General features: G+C 40.1%; 1 protein-coding gene across 1 annotated transcript in view; it reads left to right on the top strand.

The window, feature by feature from the left end:
- arhgap42a (Rho GTPase activating protein 42a) overlaps nucleotides 1-12,169 on the top strand; it is a 252,691-nt gene that overhangs the window by 209,561 nt on the left and 30,961 nt on the right. The window contains exons 13-17 of the mRNA XM_055637337.1: nucleotides 959-1,021; nucleotides 2,942-3,016; nucleotides 5,707-5,791; nucleotides 7,135-7,193; nucleotides 9,407-9,512. Of these exons, the coding sequence (XP_055493312.1) occupies nucleotides 959-1,021; nucleotides 2,942-3,016; nucleotides 5,707-5,791; nucleotides 7,135-7,193; nucleotides 9,407-9,512 (388 nt within the window). The remainder of the gene's footprint in view (nucleotides 1-958; nucleotides 1,022-2,941; nucleotides 3,017-5,706; nucleotides 5,792-7,134; nucleotides 7,194-9,406; nucleotides 9,513-12,169) is intronic.

The following is a 12,169-nucleotide window of genomic DNA, read 5'->3' on the forward strand; positions in this document are numbered from 1 at the left end:
AGCACTATTTATACAGAGTAAAACAGGCCGAAGTACATGTAGTATTTTCTCATAGACACACAAAAGAAGCTAGTCTGCAAAAAGACATAATAAGGTTCCTTTAATTGTGTTAAGGAGTTAGACAGGAGTTGTTAGAGAGTTATTAGGCAGCTGCAAAACCAAGAAGGCACCATTGTGTGATAAGAAGGCATTACAGGATGTTAGTTCCGACATTGGAATGTCCAAACTCAGAGAAACAATTCTTATCAGTGGTTCTCTTGCATAGTGAAGGTCGATCTGCAAAGCCTGTTTTCTAATATACTAGTACATTTGACTTAAAATGTCAGCTATAGCTAGAATAAAATGCCTGCTACCGCATTAACCCTTACATGCTTTTGGAATGATTATCCTATACTCATAGGGTTTCTAGAAGCCAAGTTTTATTTAAATTAAAGTAGTCGCAGAACCTTGAGGAAATTATTACCGTTGTTAAATCCTTGTAATTATTTTGAAATTTATTGATATTGAGACTGTGTTATGGAATAGATATTAAAGACAGTTTAATCATTCATTCAGTTATCTGCCTTCTAATGTCGGGATTGAGAGCAAAGTAATGTTTGTTGTGGTAAACATTATTTGTGTGTTTCAATTATTTTTAAAGCACATACAATAACCAAAAGATAAAATGAAGGTTTTGAATATTTAGCAAGTTCATCATTTAGTATTGTATTCCATAAAAATTGGCACCTACCAAACATATAAACATGCACCAAACATATAAACATAGAAATTTCAGAAATTATAAATACACTGGTTTTTAAAATTTTGAATGATAAAATAACTTGGTAATTTTGATCTAACGTAATTTAAGGTGGTCTCCTAACAATATGACACTGCTGATTTTGATTGTGTTCGCTGACATTTAATAACAATGTTTTAATTATTAAGTGAAAGTAAGAGACTCAATTTTGTATTACAGTGTACCTTAATGAGGCGGGTTTTAATTTCGTAAAGAAGTGCATTGAAGCTGTGGAAATGAGAGGTAAGGGATAGGCCATTTTTTCCTTAACATTTGTAAGTAATGACATCTAAACTGACAAATACATTACAATTTCAGGTCTACCAATCATTATACTGTACATGTGGAATTGAGTTTGTGTGGAATATTCAGGTTAGGTAGTGCATGTGGAAGATATACACCATGCAGGACAAGGGCTCAAGTCAGGGGAAAGGCTGTAAAATAAGCAAGAGGTATACAGGAATGATGCAAGAGATAGATGGCAAGAGGGGAAAAAAATGAGGGTGGTGATTGGAAGTCTAGGCAAGACGTCTGCATTAAGGAGAAAACAAGGCAGATGATGTTGAGTAACACTCAAAGCACATTATTATTGGGGGGAGGAGATTGCTGAAAGGTTATAAGGTTTTCAATGTATTTAATGATGACGGGATAAGGTTGGCAAGATCAACTGGTTTGGTGAGGGTGAAGCTTAACATTTTCCTCTCGAAGGGAGGCAGATTCAGGTTGAAGGTTTAAAGATTATGGCTGTTTAGGGCATTGTTATACTACACTTTAAATCTCAGATTTGCAGATGCTGATTTGTGTTCTTTCAGTTTTTAATGCTGAATTAGATGACTTTAACCAGAATTGTAATGAGAAATAATTTGATTGTAACTTAGAATTGTGTTCATCATTGGGGCTAGAGACGTGCACTGAATCAAGCGACTCCTCTGGAGAAGTAGAGAATGATTCTAGTTGCAGGGTTATTTGTACAATGAGAATGTCATCAATTGGAAAACAACGAATTGCGGAGTTTGGCAAGGTGAAGACTAATGTAGCTTGAACTAAAGTGTGTGGTGCTGTTAACAAATAGAACAAGATAATGCTGACAATGCAGCTCAGAACACCACAATGATTAGCCAGACAGAACATCACATCAGTGTGACAGGTTACTTAAGAATGGATTGAAGAACTCCAAATTTGTTTTCAGTATTATCCAGAGGGATCTATATTCAGAGTTGCAGTGGATTCCAGAAAAGGATATGGTCCAACAATAGCAATGACCAACCATGTTCAAGCTCATTGTGGTTTTGATAGACTGGATAGAGTTGGCTCTGATTAACATTGGAATTCTACTCAAATAGCCCATTTTATGTATTTTACTGCATTACCAATTTAGTTGGGAAAACATGTCTTTAATATCCTGAGAGTGTGGTTAGCAGGTAAAGATATTCTTGAACAATGACTCGTAGTTTATACGACTGCACATACTGTAGATATGCTAAACTTGCAAATAACAATCACAGCATAATTTTATGCCCTAAATGTTGATAACTTTCTGGAGATTCCTGTTTGGTATCTGAAATCAGAGGAGTTCTGCATCTCTACCCATGACAATTACATTCACTCACTAACATGGTTATTTTTTTAAATGTTAAAATGGTATCAAATGCTTGATATTTATTCATTAAAATAATTGTGTTACTCTGACTAACTGGTGCAGTTTTTAAGCTTTGGAAGAATGCATGCTTACTGCTCCAGTTCCTTGAAATTCAACACTATCTCTAGAGATTCACCGAGAACTGACAAAAGCTAATTCTGTCCCTTCGAGCAAGAATGTACGAATGTTTACTTTCTTTCTACAAACTATGCTGGAGGTCTCAGTACCTTGGCTCTGAAATAGGGACAGTCGTGGCTGAATTAAACATAATTTACTCATACTTAAACAGAAAACAAGCAAATAAATATTTACTGTGATCGAAAAATGGTATTCATTCTCTAGAACATTTAAAATTTATAATACTAAACAAAACTGGAACAATTAAAGTGCAAAACATTAAAAATACATGATTGTTGATTGTTGTAAAGGCTAAATTGAAATTAAAGATAGTGTGATTTTTGTGAAAAGGCCTATTTGTTTCACGTTTTTCCATCTTTCTCCTATTAAAATATGTACACTCTTAGGTATTAATGCCATGGGATTGTACAGAATGAGTGGAGTAAATTCTAAAGTACAGAAGCTAATGAATGCAGTATTTGGTAAGAAGATATTTTAATTTCCATAATGTTGGTGAACAGAGCATACAGGTATGTTTGTTTGTTATAATAGGACAGAGAATACAAACATATTACACGTGTAAAATGTGGCTTTACCTCTTAGACACACTTTCAAATGTTTCCATATGTTAATAATCTGCCTTTTCTCAAAACAATATAATGCTAGATTTCAGAAGATATACTGTAGCTTGGTTTGCCGATTCACTAATTCAAACCATCAAAGAAGTTGATTTTTTTTTTTCAAACATTAAGGTTTGGGTTTGGATAAAGTTGTAGCTTGTTTTGAACATGCCATTATTATACAATTAAAAATTAATTATATTTGTCGTTGAAGCACATAGGAAATCCAGCAAGATTCGGCTTTAACCATATTTTCTCAATTGAAACCTGGCGAAAGAACTTATGTATAGCGACTTTCCATGAAGCAAAAGAACAATTTTTAATGAAAAGAATGCTTTTCTTAGTATTGAGAAAATAAATGTTTAGGAAGGAACTGCAGATGCTGGTTTACACTGAAGATAGGCACAAAATGCTGTAGTAACTCAGCGGGACAGGCAATATCTCTAGAGAGAAGGAATGGGTGTTGTTTCGTGTCGAGACCCTTCTTCAGTTTAGCTGATTTTGTTAAGACAGTTCAGGACCACCTGATTTATTAGTATCAGTGCAGATGATGATTAACTGAGCCAGTGCTGCATAGTTGGCACAGTTGTGCACACTTTAACCGCCAACCAGTCTTGGCTCTTTAAAATTTCACATACAAATTATCCTCGAAATATACTTAATTCAATTTAGACATTATTATGTGACTCTTTAGACAATTTAGACTCTTTAAACTTAGACATAGAAACATAGAAAATAGGTGCAGGAGTAGGCCATTCGGCCCTTCGAGCCTGAATCGCCATTCAATATGATCATGGCTGATCATCCAACTCAGATTAGATAGAGCGTCTTGTTTCACCCTCTCCCTCCCACCCCCCTCTGATTTTTACAAGGTCTTAATCCCTATGTCCTATGTGGCCTTAGTTACATTCATATAAATTGTACTAGCTTGCAGAAGGTAGTACATGTTCCCTGGTTAGTAACAACGATTTATTGTAATTTGTAACATACGTGCATTATATAATTATTAATTAATTTGTTGTTAATTAATTATATCCAATTAATTTGTTATATACAACAAATTGTTATATAATTTGTTGTCAAGACATCCTCACAAGGTAACCAATATTTCGTTCTTAAAACCTTAACACAGGGTAGCAGAATTGGGCAAATTAATTGATTATTTTCAGAAATATGTTCAAGCACACAATGAAACTTTATATAAATGTCAAATGTTGAGAATGCTGGTGAGGTTAAATTTGTCTTTTGGCATTATATAATTGTGCTTTAAAGAACTTGATCCTGTCAAGAACCTAGCCATTATTACAGTCCACACAGTCCATACATTATAAGTACAATAGGCATTTCTACAACAAATTGGGGTATAAAGCTGAAGCTATTGTCCTTGGAATAAAAGTGTTCATGAAGTCATTTTTAAACTGACTCATTCGCCGGCATGATGATGCTCATTGACATGAGAAAAGTGCTTGATTGTGTACAAAATTAAGTCTTAAGAGTTTTGGATCATACAAGGATAGTTTCTTGACTTTGAGGCCGAGAGCGAAAGCAAGTAGAATTTAGCTATAAACGATTATTTAGAAACTAAACTGGTGATAAATTGGCAGCTTTTTCAGAATATTGGATTTTTTTCTACTCCTATTTGCGCCCCACCCCATCCCACTTTTAATTATTTTGTTTAGCGTGTTATACAAGTGCTATAATCTTTTTTATGAAGCAGATGAGTTTGATGGGGAAACAGAGCTCTAATCTATCTAAACAAAGTCTTGGAATGAGACCTGGATGAATTTAAAACAATCGTGGAATTGGGTGCCAGGAGAGTTTAAAAGGAGCGTGAGAAAGTTTCTTTGGGAAGTTTATAAAGGGAGCATGAGAATGGGGCCCCAGTGAATTAAAAAGTTATTTGGAAACAGGGCTCAGGGGGGTTGTAAAAAGTGGCTGGGATCAGGGTTTTGGGGCGTTTATAAGGAGTTCTGGAATCTCTTTATAAGGAGCATGTGATGTGGGCCCCTGTACTTTAAATGATTGCGGAAGACATCACCCAGTGAACCGGTTATTGAACCATCAAGATCTCAGAACAATCAGTGGATTAACAGAGTTTTAACTGCTTATTCCTGCAGTAAAGGCCTGCACTGATTGTAATGCATATATACTTGGTATAATTGTGAGAGTGATGTCTGTCATGTGACACATGACAATTAATGCCTCTCAAACATACTCAATCGTCTTTCCTTATTTCATATGCCCGGGGGTATATGCGAGAATATCCATACACACTATATGCACATGGACTAACCAGATGTATTGAGTGAGTGTTTATATTTAAGATTACGTTTTATTGCATAGCACTTAATTGTGCAAGTACATTTCTCGCCCAAAATTCAGGGTTTTTTAAAAAATCTCCTGCTTCATTCTTAGCTGCTTTATGTAATTTCCCAGAAAACTTTGCAAATTAGTCATCTTAAAAAATGTGAAATGTATGTAATTTATACATGCTTGTAATGTTGATCCATTCTAGATGCTAAACCTAATATTATGCACTGTTCTCTTAAAAGCGCTTAAAGCTCCTCCTGATATGGATCTTGACACTGAATTATGGGACATGAAGACAATTACAAGTGGGCTTAAAAACTACCTCAGGTAGGGGAAAACATGGAAAAACTACAGCAAAAATTGAATTTTTACCTACTTATTTTTTGTGATATAAAAACCTCATTTTGAACAGTGTTGATATATGTATATATCTCTATACTTATAAAACTCTGATCTTGGATGTGTATTTATTTGTGTGTGTGTTTGTGTGTGATCACATCTTCGCGAAAAAACGACGCGGTAACGGTAAAATCTTTACATATTCCGGTAGCCATTTTCCCCCTGGAGTCCAAAATCGCCTTATCTGAAAATTTCATGCTTAATTTCTCGAGTTATTAATGAAAATGTTCAAAAATCTGACAAAACTTTGAATTTAAAAATGACTGTCTGTCGCTGATGACGTCACAATCGGTCATCGTGCCTTCTTCCTCGCGCTGCGAGTGACATCACCTCCCCTAACCCTCCCTCCTCCCTCCTGTTATTCAAAAGACGCAGCCGGAGATGAAGTTGGGCCCTGGACTGAAGACCAAAGATCATAGCTGAAGACTGCGGCGGCCCAACTCGCGGACCTTTGGTCGACGCTCGCTCGCCGACTCGTCCCCTCGCCATCATGCTGCCTTACCCCCTCATCGCCTTGTTCAGGGTTCTCGTGTCGGCGCTTGGTGGGGAGGTTGCTGTCGCTCTCTGCCTCTGTCGCTGCCCTCTCTCTGCCTCTGCCTTCTGCCCCCAGCCCCTGCCCTTTGCCCCTGCCCTCTCAACTCCCTCTCCCTCTCTAGCCACGCCTGCGAGTTGGTGGCTATGCGTGAGTGGATAGGGAGGGGGATGGGGAAAAAGGAGCAAATTAACAATATAAATATAATATCTAGGTGGGTGGTTAGTGTGTGTGTGTGGGGAGTGGTTAGTGTGTGTGAGACGCCGCAGAGTCTGAAGAAGGGTTTCGGCCTGAAACTTTGCCTATTTCCTTCGCCCCATAGATGCTGCTGCACCCGCTGAGTTTCTCCAGCATTTTTGTGTACCTTCGATTTTCCAGCATCTGCAGTTCCTTCTTAAACAGCTTGATATGGTGCTTGTTTTGGGAAATCTGCAACAGTTGAGCAGTGACTCATAGGCAACAGATGAACAAGTGCAGCTCATTGCTCAACACAAAATCTGCACTGATATATCCTGTTACATTTCTACAGATACAAAAGCATAGGCTGCTTATTGTATTTTTGCATGTGGCAGTATTTTATCTTGCCTCTTAAGAGAAAGATGCATGAAAACTGTTGTTTGCAAAAATGCTACTTATGCAACTAGTTGGAAATTCCCTTAATATTGCAAGGTACTTTTAAAATTGAATAATGTAGACTGTCAAAATTTTCAAGCCTACTATGTTTATTTTTCTGTTCTAGGTGTCTTGTAGAGCCATTGATGACTTACAAGTTACATAAGGATTTAATTGCTGCTGTCAGTGAGTACTTATTATGAACTATGAATAAGGATTCGGTATTTCTTTGTGCACAGTGATAAAAGTAGTGGACCTAGACATTCTTATCCTCTGGCTTATTAAATCTGCACTTTTAAGTGCCCAATTGTGATTTTGAACGTGGATTTTTACTTGCAAAGCCCTATTGCATACAATACCAACAAACCTTCATCCCCTCCAGGGATGGACTCCCATCACCTATTCCCAATTCCTCCGTCTACGCCGCATCTGCTCCCAGGATGAGGTGTTCCATACCAGGGCATCGCAAATGTCCTAATTCTTCAGGGAACGGGGTTCCCCTCCCCCACTATAGATGAGGCTCGTACCAGGGTCTCCTCCATACCCTGTAACACTGCTCTCTCTCCCCATCCCCCCCACTCACAACAAGGGCAGTCCCCCTGGTCCTCACCTTTCACCCCACTAGCCGGCACATACAACAAATAGTCCTCCGTCAGTTTCGACAGCTCCAACGTGACCCCACCACTCGCCACATCTTCCCATCTCCCCCCCGTCTGCCTTCCGCAAAGACTGTTCCCTCCACAACTTCCTTGTCAATTCTTCCCTTCCCTCCCGCTCCACCCCTTCCCCGGGCACTTTCCCTTGCAAATGCAAGAGATCCTGTTGCTTTACCTCCCCCCTCGACTCCATTCAAGGACCCAAGCAGGCGTTCCAGGTGCGACAGAGGTTCACCTGCACCTCCTCCAACCTCATCTATTGCATCCGCTGCTCTAGATGTCAGGTGATCTATATCGGTGAGATCGTTTCACTGAACACCTCCGCTCGGTCCGCACTAACCAACCTGACCTCCCGGTGGCTCAGCATTTGGAGGAACAGCACCTCATATTCTGCTTGGGGAGTCTGCATCCTGGTGGCATGAACATTGATTTCTCACAATTCTGTTAACCCTTGCTGTCTCCTCCCCTTCCTACCTCAGCCCTCGGGCTCCTCCTCCTCCTTTTTCCTTTCTTCTCCCCGCCACCCCCCATCAGTCTGAAGAAGGGTTTCGGCCCGAAACGTTGCCTATCTCCTTCGCTCCATAGATGCTGCTGCACCCGCTGAGTTTCTCCAGCATTTTTGTGTACCTTTGATTTTCCAGCATCTGCAGTTCTTTCTTAAATACCAACAAACCAGTCTTGCAAGGAAAACCCAAACAAAAGCTTGTATTTGTAATACATTTTTAAGCTTCTTTGTGAACATTGAATAACATGAGCAAAATGTTTTATTCTGTAGTGATGTTGAAGGGAGAATAATGATTATTGTTCATAGCTTTGATGGGCAGTACTGCTGATCAACAGGCCCAGAAGTTGTAATAGTCAGCAGAATGTTTTCCTTTTTATTGAATCATTACTACATGCAGTTTACCACATGGAAATTAGACCATTTGTTTCACCTGTTTCAGTGATTCTTCCAAAGCCATGAACCAAACAGATAAATGACAGTGGGAATGGTGGCAGAGAAGTTAAATTGCCAGACCAGTAATCCAAATGCCTGAACTAAAGATTTGAAATGAAGATAGTAAAGCAGTCCACTGCCACCCGCACCAGGACTTGGACATTGTTTATACTTGGGCTACTGAGTGTGGGGAAGAGTGAGCTGGCAAGGGGGGTAAAGTAGAGAGGGATGCAAGTGGAAAATGCAGCGACCGTTTTGACTTTATGGAGAAGTGGAAGTGGTAAACAACTGCGCCAGCTGAATGGGCAGTCTTATTCCTGGATCCCACTTTGAAGAAGAAAGTAAAAATAATTTTAGGCAACAGGCAGCAGAAAAAAAAAATCTATGAAAGAGACAGCTTAATTAGAAAAGAACACATTTATATATTTGTGCATTAATTAATAACTAGTTATCTTTCCTATTAGGAAATCAAATAAAGGTGTGTCATTAAAAGAGCATTTGGTGAAACATGTAAAGTTTGGAATTAAATGAGGAGACAACTTGCACATTTTCCCACAAGTTGTCTCAATGCCTCCAGAACCCAGTGTTGAACTGATTAATGTAATGGATTGCTACCCTTCTCTTTCCAGATGTGAAAGAGAGCCAGCTATGCATTACATCACAGATATAATAATTATTGCAAAATACATACTTGTTTAGACAAAATAACTAATATGCATAAACTGAAATATCAATATATAATGCTTTTCTACCAGTACTTCAAAAAAAAAGTTTCAGTACACTGAATCTATCAACATTTTCTACAGAGTCAGATGATCAGAATTATCGAGTGCGTGCTGTTCATGCACTGGTTTATAAACTACCAGATAAGAACAAGGAAATGCTTGAACTCCTGCTTAAACATTTGGTGAAGTAAGTAGCTTATCTTCTGCTAAGTTTAAGAATGCTCACCTAATTAAGCTTGCCAATTAGGGGTGTAGTTTTAACTGCTTTATCATGTAATTTCCAATTTCTCCAACAATTCATGATTTCTGTATCACAATTATTCTCAACGTTCACAAGCAAAATGTTGTGAATGCTAATAAATATCTTACAGTTAATAGAATATTGTGATTGATTTGAAGGTTGATTACAGTCATGTGTTACGTAAAGTTTGATGGATTTAACATCTGTTAAATTCATTTTGAATCTCCACCAAATGTTGGTTTAATTTCAGATTAAAAAATTAATTTCAAATATTGTACCTTTTCACCACATTTAGATGAGAGTTTGGCTCAGCAATCTGCCCACAAGCATCTTGGTTGGAAAGTTATAGGTTCAAGTCATATTCCAATGACTTGGCCATTATAAATGAAGATAGATCCACAGTTTGCAAATACACCTCTCTGGTGACATGTTATCCAAAGTCCTTAAGGGGCAAATATCCACAATTCTTATCTGCTATGAACTCTGTGACTGCAGATCGAACCAATATTCGTAACCTTTGACCATCTTCTGAATTGGCCCATCAAGCTGTCCCATTGTATCAAGACCATTTAATTAATCCAAAATTAAAAACAAATCCAGAATAACCATCCAGCAATCACCCATGCCCAGAAAAAACAACGAAGAGATATGAGAAAAGCTGTTTAGCAAAAGAACATCTTTAGCCAAAAAATAATCAAAGAAAGTCTTGGTGTAAAAGGTATAACTTTATAGCTGCACCGACTGTAGTGATGTACTTTCAGAGTTTCCCCCAAAACTCTTTGGCAGTATCATTGCGACAGAATCCTGATCGAATGTCCCTCCACTAAGAATTGGAAACATCTATTTGAATGTTGGCCCCCATGGTGAATCGTCAGCATTTTCTCCCCATAGTATTCGTGATCAAGTGCACAAAGGTGGCATTTATGTGTAGGAAGGAACTTCAGATGATGGTTTAAACCGAAGATAGACACAAAAATCAATAATAATCCCACAATAATCCCAATAGCAAAGAAACCAGTTGTTGCCAGCCTAAATGATACCGCCCTGTCGCCCTGTCCCACCTAGTAATGAAGTGTTTTGAATGCCTGGTTAAACCCCACATTATTGCCAGCCTCCCCTCATCGTTAGACCCCCTCCAATTTGCCTATCACCCCAACCGCTCTACAGAAGATGCCATCTCTACTACGCTGCACTCAGTACTCACTCATCTGGAAAACAAAAACACCTACGCCAGAATCCTGTACATTGACTTCAGCTCAGCTTTTAATACCATCATCCCACAGAGACTTGTGGAGAAACTAACCCTGCTGGGCCTCAACACCACTCTGTGTCACTGGATCCTGGACTTTCTGACACAGAGACCGCAGTCAGTCCGTGTTGGCAAGATCACCTCAGGCTCGATTACGCTGAGCACCAGCTCCCCTCAAGGTTGTGTGCTCAGCCCACTGTTATTCACACTGCTAACACATGACTGTGCTGCCAGATTCAGGGACAACAGGATTATTAAATTTGCAGATGACACCACAGTGGTGGGACTCATCAGTGGAGAGGATGGAACAATGTACAGGGAGGAAGTGAAACACCTAGTGGACTGGTGCGGCAACAACAATCTAGAATTAAACGTAGAAAACACAAAGGAGATGATTGTCGACTTCATGAAGTCACAGCCCAAACACACACCCCTCAACATCAGTGGCACCACGGTGGAGAGAGTGGAGAACATAAAGTTCCTCGGAGTGCAGATCACACACAGTCTCACCTGGTCCAGGAACAACACTGGGATTGACAAACGGGGCCCATCAGCCACTGCACTACCTGAGGAAACTCAAAGAGGCCTCACTCCCCACCAACAACCTCAGGACATTTTACAGGGGCACGGTGGAGTCCGTACTCACATACTGCATCAACATGTGGTACTCCAACTGCAACTGCTCAGACAGGAAGGCTCTGCAGAGGGTAGTGAGGGGAGCAGAGAGGACCATTAGCGTCTCCCTACCCTCTGTACAAGAACTGTTCCAGAGCCGCTGCCTGAAAAAAGCACTGAGCATAGTAAAGGACAGACTGCACCCCCTCCACACACACCTGGATTAGATTAGATTAGATTAGATTAGATTTGTTTATTGTCATTCAGACCTTTCGGTCTGAACGGAATTTCGTTTCCCTGCATATAATAAAAAATGACAAAAACACACAATCAGCACAAATTTAACATCCTCCACACTGTGGTGGAAGGCAAAATCTTAAAGTCTCTGTCTCTTCCCTCTTTATTCTCTCTCTGCGCCACGGCGATCCAGGCTCCAACGCGAATCGCCGTGCTCCGCGAACGGGCCGGTTCAAACTCTCCGGGTGGTCGCTGCCGCTGCCACAGCTCCCGAGGCCGAGTTGGGTCTCCGCTGCCGCCGCCACGGTTCTGGGGCCAAGTTGGGTCTCCATTGCCGCTGCCGCTGTCGCCGCCACAGCTTCGGGGCCTAATCTCCATTGCCGCTGTCGCCGCCACAGCTTCGGGGCCGAGTCGGGTCTCCGCTGCCGCAGCCACTGCCGCCGAGTTGGGTCTCCGCTGCCGCCGCCATGCTCCGGGGCCGAGTCGGGTCTCCGCTGCCGCT

The sequence above is a fragment of the Leucoraja erinacea genome, chromosome 6, assembly GCF_028641065.1.
Source record: "Leucoraja erinacea ecotype New England chromosome 6, Leri_hhj_1, whole genome shotgun sequence".
Lineage (NCBI taxonomy): Eukaryota > Metazoa > Chordata > Chondrichthyes > Rajiformes > Rajidae > Leucoraja > Leucoraja erinaceus.